At 37.3% G+C, this 18431-nt stretch overlaps 2 protein-coding genes across 4 annotated transcripts in view; one reads left to right on the top strand and one right to left on the bottom strand.

Moving 5' to 3' along the window:
* Positions 1–231: 231 nt before the first annotated feature.
* LOC132278606 (UDP-glycosyltransferase 74G1-like) lies at positions 232–4445 on the top strand. Of its 2 annotated transcripts, XM_059780438.1 has the most exons (4): positions 232–728; positions 2521–2565; positions 2655–3371; positions 3477–4445. In XM_059780438.1, the coding sequence occupies exons 3-4, from the start codon at positions 2733–2735 to the stop codon at positions 4209–4211; spliced, it is 1374 nt and encodes a 457-aa protein (XP_059636421.1). In that variant the 5' UTR covers positions 232–728; positions 2521–2565; positions 2655–2732; the 3' UTR covers positions 4212–4445. The 2 variants fall into 2 exon arrangements, with proteins under 2 accessions (XP_059636421.1, XP_059636419.1); XM_059780436.1 differs by lacking the exon at positions 2521–2565.
* A 293-nt stretch (positions 4446–4738) lies between these two features.
* LOC132278607 (protein PIN-LIKES 3-like) overlaps positions 4739–18431 on the bottom strand; it is a 76464-nt gene continuing 62771 nt past the window's right edge. Inside the window, exon 11 of one of the 2 annotated variants that reach the window (XM_059780439.1) lies at positions 4739–5349. In XM_059780439.1, the coding sequence (XP_059636422.1) occupies positions 5225–5349 (125 nt within the window). In that variant the 3' untranslated portion in view covers positions 4739–5224. Of the gene's footprint in view, positions 5350–13745; positions 14074–18431 lie in introns of those variants that run through there. The other variant, XM_059780440.1, reaches the window with a different exon arrangement.

Genomic DNA, 18431 nt, shown 5'->3' with positions numbered 1-18431 from the left:
CATATAACAATAAACAATCTATATTTATAATTACACTTTGCATATATCAACATCCTTAATATACCATTAACAAATGCATTTACCACTTATATAACGCACACACATTCAGCTCCCAATTTATTACTTACATAATGCACACACATTCCAATTCATATGGTCCCACATGATAAATATGTAACAAATACAATTATACAAAAGTGGAGTGAGAATTTTCATTCATATAAAAAAAAAAAAAAAAGTGTATCATTTAAATAGGACAACTATCAATAACCATAAAAAAATAGGCAATTAAATTGGTACCGGTGTGTTCATTAATGACTCCAACAACCCAGCCATATAATATAATACACTACGCGTTAAGGGCAATAGCTTCAGCAATGCTGTTGTTCCTCCATGAAGGCCACGCATCGATATGGAGGACTAGACTATATACAGTAGATATTATATTATATACCATATTGTATATATATATTTATTTACAAATAAAATTTATACAATCAAGTAATCAACTCCTGTGACTTGCCTCCTTCCTATCTCTCTGTCAATCCACTTCCCTCTTTAAAATTGGGATATTATTCCCAGTATCGATAGTGATCGAAGAGGATGGAGCACTTTTGACGATCACTGAGTAAAGCCCAGCTCCCAGTTTCAAGATTTTGCATTTTGGTTGGGAAATAAAAAAAAATTCTTCTGAACTCCATCCGTCCCTGTTATTCATTTTGTTCAAGGTAACTTTTTTTACTCTTGGTATTTTTAATTTTAATTATTTTTATTTTCCTTTCAGTATTTTCCCTATTGAGTGGGATGATTGACAAGTCATTATTTTTAGTTCATAAATAGTACTCTTGTTAGGCTTGATTGGGGTAGTCTTCCATATGTTTTTGGATTTTGAATTGATTCAACATTTGTTAATTTGCTTTACTAGACTTTTTCTTTTTCTTTCTTAATAAATAATATTGAAATAAAATTGGTTTATATAATGACCCTATATACGTCTGGAAGCTTCAGAGAAAAGAAAAGAGACAATAGAAGGAGAAGAAGATAATTTACTCTCCTTGTTTGGAATTTTTAAGAAGGAAAAGAAATGAAGGAAAGGTGATAGATCCTTACCAAGCATCATAGTTGTAAGGAGAGGAAAATAGAATAATGTTTCCATTTCCTTCCATTTCTTTCCATCTTCCAGAGTAACAAAAGGCGGGCTAGAGTACTCTTAATCGGGTCTATTCATTTCTTTTTACTCCATACAGAACTCCCAAATAAGGCATCATTATTATACCTTCCCATTTACCTTTTGACAATACTTAGATCCTCACAGTGTGAACCAATAACAAATGAACACATTATCTTTAATTATAAAATAAATCAAAGAACAAATGAACACATCATATTTAATTATAAAATAAATAAATCAAAAAATAATTTCTGATTTGGTAATTAAAGATATACCGCACCATCACTGATTTGATAATTAAAGAGGATGTGACGTGTCCATTTGTTATTGGTCCACATCAGTGGTGAAATGGAGTGCAGGACCTAAGTATTGTCCTTATCCTTGCCCTTTTATTCGGTTGTTTACTCCCATATAGCTTAAGACACATTAAATTTTAGTGGAAGAAGCACACCTCATCCCCGTTTAATTTTTTTACCCTCATAATCGACCCCAAAATCCTCCTGGTTTTTCAAAGCATCCTCCATCCCCGTCCCCATTTACATAATAGGCTCCCCAAAACCGCCCCAAATGGGGCGGGGCCCCGTGAGGTGGGGATTTTTGCCATCCCTACTCATGGCTCTTTTTATTTCACAAGACTTAAGGCATGAAATGAAATGAGGGTTAGAGTTTCCTCCTGTGCGTATATATATACTTAACCTATTTTAGTAATTTATCATAGTATGTAAGGGTAATTTAATAACTTTATAGTATATTTAGGGCGGGGCACCCTCCCCCAAAACCGCCCTAAAATCCATCGTATTTTTCAAAGCAGCCCCCTATCCCCACCCCTATTTACATAATCGGTTTCCCAAAACCGCCCCAAATGGAGCGGGGCTAGGCGGGCCCCCGCCAGGGTGGATTTTTGCCATCCCTAGTTGGAAGGAACGGAAGAGAGTTTAATATTTTTTTTCCTAATATACCCAAATTATATAAAATTATAAAAATTATATATCCATTCCAAATTATGCGATAACAAGGTTAAAAATGGAAATTAAAAACTTGTTGGGTATTATCCTACTTTCTCTCTCCTCTTCCTCCCAAATTTGGGCAGATAGAAAATTACAAAGGAAGGAGGGATGCTCCATCCCTCCTTGCTTCCTCCCTCTTTTCCCTTCTATTCAACCATACACAAAAAACTTATTTTATCTCCCCTCTCATCCATCCCTCCTCAATCATTCCCTCTAACCAAACATAGCATAAGTTTCAATGTAGTATTGTTTAATTGGGCATTATGTATTACATTTACTTTTTTTTTTTCTTTTTCTTCTCTCTAATTTATGGACTCATGAAACATCACATCTCTTCTTTAGGCGCACAGATTTTGGAGTTCTCAATCATCATGCAGTGATCTCAATGTAGTGTGTTCATTCCCTAATGTGTTTCTTGGACCAACATAGCCTGTACTAGTGCTCACTAACTCAAAGCTTCCTCTATTGTTTTACAGTACTTTAACTGGTGGAATAGAGCCAGCTCAATTCACAACAGCTGAGGAATATTGCAGGGACAATTTTTGGTAGATAAAATGGAGAAAACTTATCGAGCTCGTGTCATGGTGTTTCCTTTTCATGGACAAGGCCACATTAACCCAATGGTCCAATTTGCTAAACGTTTGGCGTCAAAAGGAGTCAAAGTCACCATAGCTACCACACTCTCTAACACCAAGACTATGCAAGTTGGAGATGGCTCAATCAAGTTTGAACCAATATATGATGACTGCACTGAAGGTGGCTTGGGAGGACAAGGAGGATTCAAGGGATATCTTGAGAGGTTTGAAGCGAGTGGCTCGCGGAACATAGCTGAACTGATCGGAAAACTAGAGAACTCCGAGTACCCTGTTAAGTGTCTGGTATATGATGCCAATATATTGTGGGCTCTGGATATAGCCAAGCGACTTGGGATAGCCGGGGCTGCATTTTTCACTCAGTCATGTGCTGCTATTGCTTGTTACTACCCCATGTATTACGAGTTATTAGGTGAACCATTGCCCTTGCCTGCTCTCTCGATACCTGCACTGCCAGAGTTTAGAATTCCCAACTTGCCTTCACTTGGTTCTGTCACAGAACGTTATCCCCCAATAATACGTCACATATTGAACCAATTCAACAACATTGATAAGGCAGATTGGGTTCTTTTCAACTCTTTCCATAAGTTGGAAGAAGAGGCGAGTTGAATTCTTCATTGCTTTTGATTGCAACAAGAAAGTAACTTTGAGAAAATTATGTTTTTCATTTTTTGTATGATGTGAAAATATTGTGCTAAAATGTAGGTGGTGAAATGGATGTCAAATCTCTGGTCTGTTGGGTTAGTTGGACCCACAGTGCCTTCTGTTTACCTTGACAAGCGAGTGGACAATGACAACGACTATGGCTTCAATCTTTATGAGCCAAACGCTGATGCCTGCATGAAGTGGCTGGACACTAAGGGGACTGGGTCTGTTGTGTATGTTTCATTTGGGAGTGCTGCAAATTTAAACGAGGACCAGATCGCCGAAATGGCAGCTGCGCTGAGGCAAAACGACGACGACAACAGCAACAGCTTCTTGTGGGTAGTGAAGCCAACCGAAGAGAGCAAGCTCCCTAGTAATTTCGCGAATGAGATGTTGGGAAAAGGGTTGGTCGTGACATGGTGCCCCCAGTTGGAAGTGTTAACCCATCATGCCGTGGGATGCTTTGTAACGCACGCCGGATGGAATTCGACTATGGAGGCAATCAGCTTTGGGGTACCAATGGTGGCAATGCCGCAGTTCTTAGACCAAATTACTAATGCACATTTTGTGGAGCATGTTTGGGAAGTGGGAGTAAAACCCAAGGTGGATGAGAAAGGACTTGCTACTAGAGAAGAAATCCAACGATGCATCCGGGAAATTTTGCATGGAGAGAGAGGAGAAGAGATCAAGAAGAATGCCATTAAGTGGAAGGGGCTGGCCAAGGAGGCAGTGTGTGAGAATGGGAGTTCGGATAAGTATATTGATGAAATTATTGCTCGTCTTGTGCCCACCTAATTACTTGTTTTTAAAGTCTCAGAGATTTCTGGGTTTTTCTTTACCGGGACCTTTTTAAGTACTGGCATACTGAGCTACAGATTCATGGGTTGAGTAGTCCTAATTACAGCAGCCTGATTCTTGTTTGACAATGCCCCATTCTGAGTTATTTGATTTGTTACTTTTGCTAAAGAATTGTATTCGAATAAGAACTCTATTTATCGAGTATTCGAATTCAAAAGTCAACCCTTAAAATAGACATGTCTGTTACTTTGAAATACTGCATGGGAAACATTACTCAAGGTGTTTTATTTTTTATTTTTATTTTTTTTATATGACTATTGGCAATTTGGTGTAGGTTTAACCTTATACCAATCTCACTCCTTTATATTACAATATATCCATCAAATAATTCTCTGAATCTCGTGTGAATCTATCAAAATGGTTATAGATTTTTAGATTTTGTTCAACAGACTCGATAGTTTTTACACGAGTCATTGGCAGTTCAGATAGAAATTTAACAAATAACGGAGGATGGAAGCTCTTCATACCAATTAACTGATTTTTATTCTTCTCTTTCCAGATAAATGCTTCGAGCAAAAAAACAGAAATAAATCTTCAATACACCATGCGTGAAAGGATGTAAGCTCTTCAGATGAATAACTAATTTTTGTTCACCTCTTTCCAGATACAAGCTTTGAGCGAAAACAGAAATAAAGCTTCATGTGCCAAGTTCTAATCATGAATACACTATGTATGAAAATAAGAGGTTTTATTGTTGCAGTGAAACATGTCGTTTCCTTGCCATTAGTTTTGGGTACCTTGCCGCTTAAAGTTGCTGGAACACCCGAGTGTCTCATTTATGTCATCTATACTATGATTAGCAGAACTTAAAAGACTTGACGAGCATGCGCAGAATTGATAGTAGAATGCCTCCTATTGCCATATCTTGACATGTGATGTTCTTGTAACAGAAATCAAGAATATTGTTTAGTGAAATCAGGAGACCAGCCACATTTTTTTTTTTTGATAAGTCAGGAGACCAGCCACATGAAGACGGTTGACCAAAATGTAAGTGAAATTGATGCCAGTGCATAAGTCCAAAGCATAATAACAGAACATTCACTTTCACCAGCTCCAAACAACTGAGTTATGGTGCCTGCAGAAAAAGAAAGAAAAACCCATGAATAAGTTGAAGTTGGAGTGATGTCTCATTCCTTAGACCTGGATTCAATCTTCCCATGAGCTTTGTAGTACTGTTTGCCTAGACCTACTATAAAACTAAATAATAATAATAACAAATAAATAAATAAAGAAGAAGATGAAGATGAAGATGAAGAATAAAGAGGATTCCATGAATTAGTACCTGCTGTAGAAAGTATTTTCTTTTTTGTTAAGCTTTCTATTGGCATAATGGAATTATTCCAATAACCGTACCATTAGGGGGACTTTTGAGGTTTTTCAAGCCTGTTTTATCTTTATTGTGAATAAAAATAATAATAGTAATATTTATTCATTATTAATAATAATAATTATTATTATTACGACAAACGTAGCGAACCCAAGCAACAATCACGAAATACGACAGAAAAGTAAACGCACCACACAAAGAACACAAAGATTATACGTGGTTCGGCAAAGCCTATGTCCACGGTAGAGATCTGACGAAAGTCTTCACTATGTGTAAAATCGGAAATTACAAGTTTCAGCCCCTCACTCTCTTTTTGTACGATTTTCAGTGTCTCTTGATGATACACTCCAAACCCTAAGCACCCTTATATATCAGGCTACAAGAGTACTAATTAGGGTCGTAAACGGGTCACAACGCGACCCAACACCAAATTTAGGCCACAACATCACAATAATAATAACAACAATAACAATAATAATAATAATAAATTTATTAGTATTATAACTATACTCATCTCATAATCCTTGCCTTAATCTAGATCGGCCACGAGTTCTCTTTTTCCAGTTTGTTCTATTACAAGAAATCTCTCCTGTTATAAATACCCCAACCATTCTGATACATACAGAAATCAATTCTTATACCAAAATTCTGCCAATTGAATACTCAACAACTATTATCAATCTTTTTCCCACTTTCCCGTATTTCCCACACTTCCCATCACTTCCCCAGAAAGTTTCCATGAAGTCTCGAAGACGTTTGAAGATCACACAGTGCATTCCCATTGAAGTGAAGATTAAAGAATTCTATAAGAAATAAAGATGTTAGAGTTGGGGGAACGATGTAAAATATTGTGTTGTGCGTGTATGTGTATGTGTATGATTGTTATCTCCATATATGCTTGTGCGATTATGTAATGATGATGCTTCCGCTGTCTATAATGAAGGAGGGATTTTAACTCCCAACAAGCTGACCATTGAGTGGGTTTGGAGGGAGTTAATATCCCTAACAGTGCAGCCCAAGAACAAAGACAAGACCAAAAAAAATGTATCAGCAATAGCTAAGTCATAACTTTTGCAAATTCCAAGAGTGTTTTTCTTGTCTCATTTTGTACTCCAAAGCCATATCCTCCATGAACTCGTTTTATATCTTATCCTCCATCACCTCAAATATGCTTTCATTATTGAGAATAGATTGCATCATTTCATCCATCAACTCCTAAAGGACCTTTCTTGTAGTTTCATCTAATGCTCCTCGAGGAGCAGATGCACTAATTATAAAATATGTATCTAGAACAACTTTAATAGCTATTAATACTGTCCGAGTGTATTTTTCTCCAACTATGTTCCATTTAGTTTCTGGTAAGCAAACTATGTCCACAAGTTCATTGCACCTACGCCAGGTTCCTAGATTACATGTTTTTTTTTTTTGTTAAAAGGGTAAGCTTCCTAGATTACATGTTGCTATCCTAATTTTTTGTTTCCTATAGTTTTGATTTTTTAATGAAATGAGAATTCATCAAAAGACTAAACAAAAAGTTTACAGTCGGTTGTCTATTTGACACCAGCCCGCCTCTTTCACATTAAGCCATGGGTACTGACAATAGGAGAGCCAAATAACCTAGGTGTTTACTTCTTAGCAACAGCCAAAAGTTTTTAATTTTCGATCAATTAATTAAAAAACAGAATATCACACAATAAAAGCAACTAAGTAATCAGTCATTGCATACCAAGTCTGTAGATGCTAGAAAACAATGTCAGACAACTTACCAAAACATAAAAACCAAATGTATACATTACAAATTAGACATAGTACTATATGGCCTATGTATGGTTTATTTATACATGAAGCAATTATGCCAAAAAAATCAACCCAAATGTCCAAGGCAAACCAATTAGGCTATTACATCCAATACAAATTGAAAATCTGGAGTAGAATATACTAGAATTTCAATTTGAAAGCTATTCAGCAACAAAAATAATTCAAATGCAGCAAAATACAAGCTAATTAGATCCAAAAACAAGCCCCAACTATTTATATGTATAAAAAAAATAGATTATATATATACACACACAATCTATGTTGCATGGACTCGGGTATAGGTAAGCATCCATGCGACAGACTTTTAAAATCCGTGAATAGAAGGACATGTGGACATTGCTAAATATTCATTTTATTCTATTTTCTAAAGCAAAATAATGTATTCAAGTAACATAGTGTTTAATATATGGACATTTCATTCATTTTGAAGTAATAACATAATAAAATTGAATTATTGGATATGTTCTCTGGGTGCATGTCTAACCAAAAGTGTCGAGCACATATCCCATACCCATGTCCGAGTAATGTATGTCCAACACAGGTACTTAACCTACTTTTGAAGAGTCCATGTAACATAGTAAACAATACATATACATGCAACAATTGAAAATCAAGAACTGAGGTTATGCTGTTGTTGCATATCCAACAATAAATGTGTATAAATATTGTTATAGTTTTTACGTGTGTATGTATGTGTGTGTGTCTGTCTATATATATCATGTATAAAGAGAGAAGAGAATCGATTTTTCAAGTCCAATATATCCTTGATCACTAAAATTGGCAACCACGCTTGTGGGATTGCTTCTTTCTTTTGCCTTGAAGCTGTCTTGGCGATTGTTTTGCATAAGATGGATAAAGAGAGCAGATTTTGAGGGTTGAGAGTGACGGGCAATCTAGATAATCACCTTTGTCACTGATTTAAGAGTTTAGGTTTTGAAGAGAGAATCTGAGAAAAAATCCGAGAGAAAACAAGAAATCTAAGAAGCACAGAAACGGATACGGGACACCAATACGACACGACACAGATATGGCGAAACGGCAAATCCTAAAAAATTAGGACACGGATACGACAGGGACACGGCAAATAATAAATATATATTATATATATATGATGTTGCACTTTTAAAAATTAAGGGTAATATTAGTTTTTATAACCTCATAATGAAAAAAAATTTGTGTTTTGCTGGAAAAAAAAAAAAAAAAGAGGATTAGGGTTTTGTTAGAAAAAGAATCAGGCCTTAGTTAAAAATAAAGGTAAGAATCCATAAAAGAGAAAAAGTCTCCAGGGAATAAAGGAAAAAGGAAAAAGAAATTTATTCTAAAAGGAAAAAAAGAAGTATCTAGGATTTGTGAAGAACAAGAAGAAGAAATAAAAGAGGAGGACAAAGAAGAAGAAATAAAAGAGGAGAAAGAGATAGAGAGACCATCCACCGGTAGCGAAGCTTGGTTGGTAGGAGAACAAGAGAGTCAAAGATGATCGTGCAAGAGTTCGAACCTTGAACTAAAATATAAGGATAAATATCTAATTGTTTTAATATAAATTGTTTAATAAAACAACTTTTAACTAATTATGTAATTACTATGATGTTGTGGCCCGAATTTGGTGCCGGCTTGCAACCCAACGACTCATTGGAGGAAAATTTTTGAACCGTTTTTTTTTTTGCTCATGGGTAGTGGACCCTAATTAGTCTCTTGTAGCCCAATATATAAGGGCGCTTAGGGTTTGGAGTGGAGGAAGAGAGAGAGACTGAAATTCATACAGAAACAGAGTTGGCTTAAAACTTGTTATTTCAGATTTCACACATAGTGAAGACTTTCGTCGGATCTCAACCGTGGACGTAGGCAGTTGCCGAACCCCGTATAAATCTTTGTGTTTTTTGTGTGGTGTGTTTACTTTTCTGTCATGATTCTTGATTTTATCTTGGGTTCATTGCGTTTGTCATAACAATTACCATCAAATTGCTGAAAGTAATTAAACAACTACTAATATGTATACTTCAACTCAACATTGTTTCTAAAACTTTCTTAAAAACCCCCATAACAATTACCATCATATTGCTGAAAGTTATTAAACAACTCATAATATTTATACTTCAACTCAACATTGTTTCTAAAACTTTCTTAAAAATCCACAAGAATGGGACACGTGTGTTGAACACGTATCCATGGCGTGTCGGACGCGTGTCCACGGAGTATCTGGATATTCAAGAAAATATAAAATATTTGTACATGTTTTTTGACGTGTCCGAGATGTGTAGTGTCAGTGTCCGACATGGAAACTTTGCCCTTTTAGGCAAGTTAGTGCTTCCTAGCAAGAAATAATCGATCATGCATAGAGAGAGAGAGAGGGAACCCAATTCTCCGATAGGGTATTACAACTATAATAGAAGAAATACAAGATATATATAAAGGCTTAAATGAGAATAATCATGCATTCACAGCTCTAGTATTTATATACTAAAAAATCACATGCTATTATTACAAGAAATGAAACTAAATAAAATCACTCAGATTCTATGTCTAGACATATGCGTAAATAAAGTCAAATTCCATGATCTTAGCTATTATCATATGATTTTAGGCTATCATATCTCGGCTAACAATAATTATAATAATAAAAGATTTGGTAAATATGTTGTTAAAAACTGTATTCTTTCTTTTTTTATAAAAAAGAGATTAAAAACAAAAAGAACATGGTTTGGTACACTGCACATTTTAAAGTTCAGAATATAGATACATTTAAAAAGGGTGCCTTACAGTTATTTTGGTAAGTACAGCCATACAAAACACAAGGAGCATACCCGAGGAAAGTAGCTACACAAACCAAAGAAGCAAAAAGAATATAAATGGGAACCCAATGAAAGCCAAGTAGACAGCAGCCACTAAAGACCACAAAACAGATCAGCAGAGCACAAGAGGCTCAATTGAAGGCCCCAAAACTGGGATGCAAAGTGGAACCCCCAGGAAGGGGGTGGGGGGTCTAAAAGCCTCCACAACCACATTAGCCAGCATCAAAGTATGAGATATAGGTTTTTGTGTTGCTAAATTTCAGTGTCAAAACTTGTTGATCGAGTTGTACTTTTTGGTTTATCTTGTGTCTTGATCGTCAGAGCTAAATTGCAAGTGCCTCATACCATGACATTGGCTGAAACATCACTTAGAACAGGTATGCGAGTGAAGACACTCTATATTTAGGTTGGATAGGATTGCAATTAAGTTTTTTTTAAAAAAAATTGCAATCTGGACAAGTTCGACCAGTTGCACTTGTCGGAATCCCCATTGTATTACAAACTGGGCAAGTCCGACCAGTTGCACTTTTAAGTTTCCTTTTGCACCAAACCCCTTGAGAAGTCCTAGTACAATTTTAAAACCTCTCTCTAAATATTTAGAGGACTCTCTTGGATCTATATACATCTATAAACTCCAGCCCTAGTATGGTTTTTGAGAGAAAAACTTAGAATCATCTTTTGACACCATTGTTGGAAAAGTAACTTGGTAAAATTGGCGTACTCAATTTGAGAGCTGATTATCATTATATACAAGCGGAAAATTACAAATATGGAAAAGAGAATAAAATCAAATCAAATTAAAGAGAATAAAATAAAATCAAATAAAATCAGAATAAAAATAAAATCCCTAAAAATTAGCCTATATTGAAGACCCAATAAATCTGCCATAATCGTTAAGTCAACTTATAGATAAGATTTCCAACACTCCCCCTCAAGCTGGAGCAAATATGTTGAGTAAGCCCAGCTTGACTATGGAAGACTGGAAAAGAGAAGGCCCAACAGACTTTGTGAACACATCTGCAGTCTCTTCTGAAGAAGGAACAAAAATAGGATTAATGATACCCGATCGAACCTTCTCTCGAATAAAGTGAATGTCTACCTCAATATGTTTCGACCTTTCATGTAAAACAGAATTAGAAGCAAGCATAATGGCTGATTTATTGTCACGAAACAGCCTTGAAGAACCTTTCTGTACAAGACCCAACTCTCCCAAAATTGATTGAAGCCAAAGGAGCTCACAAGTACCTTGAGCCATAGCTCGGTATTCAGCTTCAGCAAAGGATCTAGAAACAACAGTCTGCTTCATACTCTTCCATGAGATGAGATGATTACCATAGAAAGTACAGAAGCCAGAGGTAAAACATCTATCTGTCTTACATCCAGCATAGTCTGCATCAATAAAGCATGAGAGTCCAGACTGATTTCCTGAGGCATAGAACAAACCAAGACCAGGGCACGACTTAAGGTACCTCAAAATATGGTAGACTGCATCCATATGAGCTGAGCGAGGGGCATGCATGAATTGACTAATCACACTAACAGCAAATGTCAAATCGGGCCTTGTGTTAGTCAAGTAGATAAGACGACCTACTAAACGTTGATATACGGATGGATCTGGAAGTAATTCCCTTGACTCAACAGAGAGTTTAAGATTGGGGTCCATAGGAGTGGAAGCGGGTCGACACCCAAGCATGCCAGTATCTTGAAGAAGATCCAAAACATATTTCCTTTGAGATAAAAAAATTCCACGACGGGATCTAGCAACCTCAATTCCAAGAAAATATCGAAGAGGACCTAAGTCCTTCACATCAAAGGACTTTTGAAGATGAAGTTACGCCTGAGCAATCCCTGAAGCATCATCACCTGTGATAATGATATCATCCACATATACCAATAACATAATGCAACGACCATCAGAGCAACGTTGAATAAAACAAATATGGTCTGAGTGGCAGCGCACAAAGCCCATGGATAAAACAATATCGCTGAAACGACTAAACCAAGCTCTAGGAGATTGCTTCAGACCATAAAGAGACTTCCGTAGCCTACAGACTTTCCCAGCATACTCCCCTTCAGCCCGAAATCTAGGGGGTGGATCCATATATATAGTCTCAAGTAAGTCTCCATTAAGAAATGCATTCCTGACATCTAACTGATGCAGAGCCCAAGAATGGGCAGCAGATAAGGAGACAAGCAGTCGCACAGACGTCAACTTAGCCACAGGAGCAAAGGTAGCACTAAAGTCTTTGCCCGGAATCTGAGTAAAGCCTTTTGCCATCAACCGAGCCTTATACCGATCAATAGAATCATCGGCTAAGTACTTCACATTAAAGACCCATTTGCAGCCAACCATTTTCTCCCCATAAGGTAAAGCAACAAGTTCCCATGTATTATTATTGTGTAAAGCATCCATTTCTGTTGTCATGGCAGACACCCAATTGGGATCCTGGAGGGCCTCTGACACTGATCGAGGAATAGAAATGGTCCCAATCTTGCCCAGGAAGGATTTATATGCACCTGAAAGACCATCATAGGAAACATACTGGGAAATAGGGTGGTTAGTGCTACTAGAAAAACCATACCAATTAGGAGGATGACGATCACGGGTAGGATAACGGGAGGTGCGCTCAGGAATTGTAGGAGCAATAGGAGAAGGAGAGTTACCTGGACCTGGTTTTGAAGATGATTCTGGCAGGGGAGGTTGAGTGCGATGGCGACGAGAGTAGACCTACAAAGGTGGAGGGGAACCCTGCATGGATGGAGAAGGAGATTCCAGGACAGTGTGATTTTCAAAGAGAGGAACAGGACAGGCAATAAAAGAAATCTCCTTCTCCAGATCACAAGAGAGAGAATCCGGTACCATAGAATTAGTACTATAAAAAGGAACAGTTTCATGAAATGTCACATCAAGAGAATGATACATATGTTTGGTCACAGGATCATAACAACAATAGCCCTTTGACATAGCAGAATACCCCAAGAAAATACACCCAATAGATTTATCATCACGTTTATGACGAGAAGGACTACGGTTATGAACAAAACAAGTACAGCCAAAAACTCGAGGCAGAAGGTGAAACAATGTATAATCAGGCTGGAGAATCTGAAGTGGTGCCTTACCACCCAAAACTCGACTGGGAGTACGATTAATCAGAAAAGCAGCTGTAAGAACAGCCATGTGCCAATAGAATTTAGGCACATGCATACCACTCAGAAGACATCGGACCACAGACATAAGATGACGGTTTTTGCGTTTAGCCACGCCATTTTGCTCAGGAGTATAGGGGCCAGTAAGTTGATGTAAAATCCCCTATTAAGTTCAAACCGGAACTCATTCGAAACATATTCTCGTCCATTATCAGAACGAATATTACTGACAACAGTGTTATACTGGGTTTTGATCATTTGAAGAAACTGGGTAAATAAAAGAAACACATCATATTTCTTTTTCAATAAATAAACCCAAGTACAATGAGAATAATCATCAATAAATGTCACATAATATCGATGTCTAGAGAAAGCAGTAACTAGGGAAGGGCCCCAGACATCAGAATGAATAAGATCAAACATACTAGGAGCACGACTCATATGAGAAATATAGCTAGTTCTAGTATGTTTAGAAAGCTCACAAACTTAACTTATGGTCCTTACATGCTTTATTTAACGAAGGAAACAATAGACATAGATATTGAAAGTTTACATGCCCCAAACGTGCATGCCACAGACTAAAAGTGCGAAAAGAAACATCATAAACACTAGAAGTAGGTAGGACAGAAGCTTGAAGACTCGTTCCTGGTGGTTCCCCAAAGTAGTAAAGCCCATCACGCTCATAACCCCTGCCAAAAATCCTCTTCGAACAAAGGTCCTGCAACAAATAGTGATCTGGTAAGAATATAACTGCACATTGGAGGTTTTTTGCAAGCCGGCTAACAGATAAAAGGTTAAAGGCAAATTTAGGTACATGAAGGATAGATGAAAGAGTAATATCAGGAGACAGACAAACATCACCCTTACTGTGAATGTAAGATGTAGAGCCATCCGCAAGATACATAGATTGGGTAACAGGTATAATATTAGAAGAAAAAACTGATAACTCACCAGTCATGTGATCATTGGCCCCAGAATCCAAAACCCAAGTGGGCTGCTTGGCCTTAACATGAAATGCAGTAGGAGTACCTGTAGCAATAGTTGCAGTGGGAGCAGTTGAAAAAGCACTAACTCTAGAAGCAAGGGAGGACCAATCTGAGACTGAAGCTGGCTCAGTCCAGGAAATATAGTAGATCCACCAGTAGTAACAGGAGTTTCTGCAACAGCCGCAGTACGAGAAGAACCAGTTCCAGATAAACGGTTCCTTGGAAAATTTTTGCTTCAGTTCAGGACGAAGTTTGAAGCAACGAGCCTTAACATGTCCAACCCCTCCACAATGGTGACAAATAATCTGACCTCCAGAAGCTCGTGATCCAAAGTTGGCTGCAAAAGCCATATTATCCCCAGCAGGCTCAGACACTAGTACAGGAACAATTGAGGGCTGAATTAAACGGTGCATGCGTGCTTCACCATTAACAGTAGCAAAGGCTTCCAACAGGGATGGCATTGGTAATGCATTCAAGATCTGAGACTTTAGTGGTTCAAATTCTGGGCGTAATCCCATCAAAAACTAATAGGTATGCTGACGATCAAGACGTTTGACAAGAAGAGAGGGTGCCTCAGAAGGAAATTCACTGAGAGGCTCATATTGAGCTAGTTCCTCCCAACGAGATCTCAAATACCCAAAATAATCAGTTACAGACAAATTCAGGCCTTCCTGATAAGCCTTAGCAATCCTCCTAACGAGATCTCAAATACCCAAAATAATCAGTTACAGACAAATTTAGGCCTTCCTGATAGGCCTTAGCAATATATTGATATAATTTAAAAATACAAGCATCATTCCTAGAATGAGCATACATTTGATTCAAAGCAGTCCACAAGTCATTAACAGAGTCAAAACATGAATATATTATAAATGCGTTCCTCCATACAATTAAACATCCATCTTAAAATGGTGCAATTGTCCATATCCCACTGAGCATATTTAGGATCTTTAATATCTGGCCTCTTTTCAGTACCCAAATTCCACCCTGATTTGCCTTTTCCACCAACATAGAGGCGGAGGGAACGAGCTCATGATGCAAAATTACGGCCATTCAACAGCACACTAGTAACTCGTTGAGCCGGTGTGTGTTGCGCCGAAAAGAGAGTTTCTTTATTATTACTTGATTCAGCCATAATATTAAATAGATCAATTCAACAGATTACCAATAATTTCAAATAAAGGAGGAATAAACCTGATTTTGATCAAACCAAGAAGCCGGAGACACAGTGGTCTGATCCGAAAATGCTGCCGAATATCCTGGCAGCCCCAAAAAATTACAAATACGTCTTCTGACCCTTAGTGCATGAAAAAGACTAAGGGAATACCCCTACAGGGGTCGAACCTAGAGGAGATTGACTCCTCCTAAGACTGTCGCAACAGCGACCTGAAAAAGAGAGAAGGTTTGTGGAAAAAAAAAATAGGGAAGGGGCAGTAACGAGATAGAGAGAGATATTAAAATAGGCGGTGAAAGAGAGAGAGATGGGGGAGGCGTAGGTTTGAGGCTTTAATACCAAAAAGTAACTTGGTAAAATTGGCGTACTCAATTTGAGAGCCTGACTATCATTATATACAAGCGGAAAATTACAAATATGGAAAAGAGAATAAAATCAAATCAAAATAAAGAGAAAAAATCAAATCAAATCAAATCAGAATAAAAATAAAAATAAAATCCCTAAAAATTAGCCTATATTGAAGACCCAATAAATCTGCCATAATCGTTGAGTCAACTTATAGATAAGATTTACAACAGTTGGAGCTTTATTAGAGATTTTAGGAAAAATATGTTTTTTTAGAGAGCACACTTAAACACAAAATGATTTAGGGTAATGTTCTTCATCTGATTGAAAAGATATTTAGAGTCTACATTGATTTACTCATTTCGATCAGAGTAGTAGAATCCTTTATAATTCTTCATATCATTGAAATGAAGGTGAATAAGTCACTGCGAAGGGAACAAATCATTCGAGGAGTGTTCGGGTTCTTCCAACAACCCGTCTAAAAGGATCGAGGAATAAGCCTGAAGTTGAGACCGTTTGGACGAGGAGTCGCAAAGTGCATTTAGCAACCAGTTCTTGGTAGAGTGGAGAGGGCGTGAGCCTCAGTCAGAGTTTGTAACTTCGCTTCGAGATAGTGGATGTCTAATTGTTAATCATTGTGGGTAATTTAATCAATCACAAAAATCAAGCAAGTTGATCTATTCATCCCCTCTAGGTCATTAGAACACCGTTTCCAACCGAATTAATAGATTGCTACCGCACCGCGCAACTCACACAAAGAGGACCTCCACCACTCCAAAGGACAAAGCAGAATAGCAACAACATCTCAACCCAGCAACCAGCTGAATAGCAGAACTAAGACCCCTATAGAAACTCCAAAGGATGAAGCAGCCACTTAAAGGAACTCAATATCCAACAGACCCCACTGACTGACAATGAATCTGTTAGAATTGGAGTCTTATTGCCTGACACAGATCTACATTGGACTGAGTGGGGCGGCATCTGGCCTACTAAATTATATATATAAGAAGAAATATAATATAATATAAAAGAAAGAAAAGATAAATATGTAAAAGGTTTGAATGAGATGTATATATACTCATTCACAACTCTCATATTTATATATTAAAAAGAGCACATGTTAATATTACAATAAAGGAAACTGAATAAAATCATTGCCTATTCTATGCCTAGACATATGCGTAAATAAAGTCAAATCCATGATTTGTGGCTGTCATATCTCAGATAATATGGTAAGTCACATCCCATGATTTGCACATATTACATCTCGGCTAACACTCCCCCTCAAGTGCGTGGATGTGTGAGATGCCCAACTTGAACAATGCATCCTTAAACACGGTCTTGCTAACACAGGTAAATCTGATTAGCGATGCTTTTCTGTCAAATGAAGTACCGATCAACAAATCAAAGTGTCTCCTCATACCATAAACATTCAACAATGTCTCCTCAAACCAGAAACAGCCAATCATGTCTCCTCAGACCGTAAACAACCAACAATGTTTCCTCAAACCATTTCCCTTCATACACATGTTTAAAATATGTAGATAGAAGAATCAACAATGCCTCCTCAGACCATTCCCCTTCATACATATGTTTAAACAATGTAGATGAAAGAATAAAAAATGTCTCCTCAGACCACAAAAAAGCAACCACGCCTCCTTAGACAATTTCCAGATGGGTAGTTTCAAACTTACAACGCCCTCATTGAAGTCGGACAACCCGTCCTACTTGACACCTCCCACATGGGGGATGTCTCCTTAGACCATTCTCGAATGGCTGGTGCCGAACTTGCAATGCCCACATTGCAATCGGACCACTCTGGCTCTGATACCAAAAAGAAATATAATATAGAAGAAAGAAAAGAGAAATATGTAAAAGGTTTGAATGAGATGTATATACACTCATTCATAACTCTCATTTTTATATATTAAAAAGAGCACATGTTAATATAACAATAAAGGAAACTGAATAAAATCATTGCATATTCTATGCCTAAACAAATGCATAAATAAAGTCAAATCCATGATTTGTGGCCATCATATCTCAGATAATATGGTAAGTCACATCCCATGATTTGCGCCTATCATATCTCGGCTAACAATATATACAAACCTATAGTTTTGCTAAAATCCCCTACTAATATTTTTATTTATAAAACTCCACTATATATACCTGCCTCCCCCGAATTTTTAGACCCTAATGGACTTTCTCCGACTCTTTTTTTTCCTTGCTCTTTGGCCCATCCATCCATTCTCTCTCTCTCTCTCTCATGCACACACACACACACACACACACTCTCGTGAACATCAACCAGTTCTACCAAGGACCCAAGTTTTTATCCTATTGTTATTCTGCCCCCCTCAAATAATTTTCTGGCTCTGTCACTGATTTCCACAGTAGGAAAAATAATATTATTCCAAAGGACATTTTAATCCATTGAAGATATAGGAATTCGTGATTTTCCACCTCTTTTTTCTCTCGTATCCTTCTTTCGAAGTGGGAGCTCGCTACCCCTTGGCAACCTCTTATTCCACTCTCTCTCTTTCACTCTCTCTCTGTCTATATATATAT

The sequence above is a fragment of the Cornus florida genome, unplaced genomic scaffold, assembly GCF_030987335.1.
Source record: "Cornus florida cultivar Cherokee Brave unplaced genomic scaffold, ASM3098733v1 CherokeeBrave_3.0.0_Hap2_Chr10, whole genome shotgun sequence".
NCBI classification, from domain to species: Eukaryota; Viridiplantae; Streptophyta; class Magnoliopsida; order Cornales; family Cornaceae; genus Cornus; species Cornus florida.
Note: the sequence above shows the minus strand (reverse complement) of the source record. Positions and strands in the feature narration are given on the sequence as shown.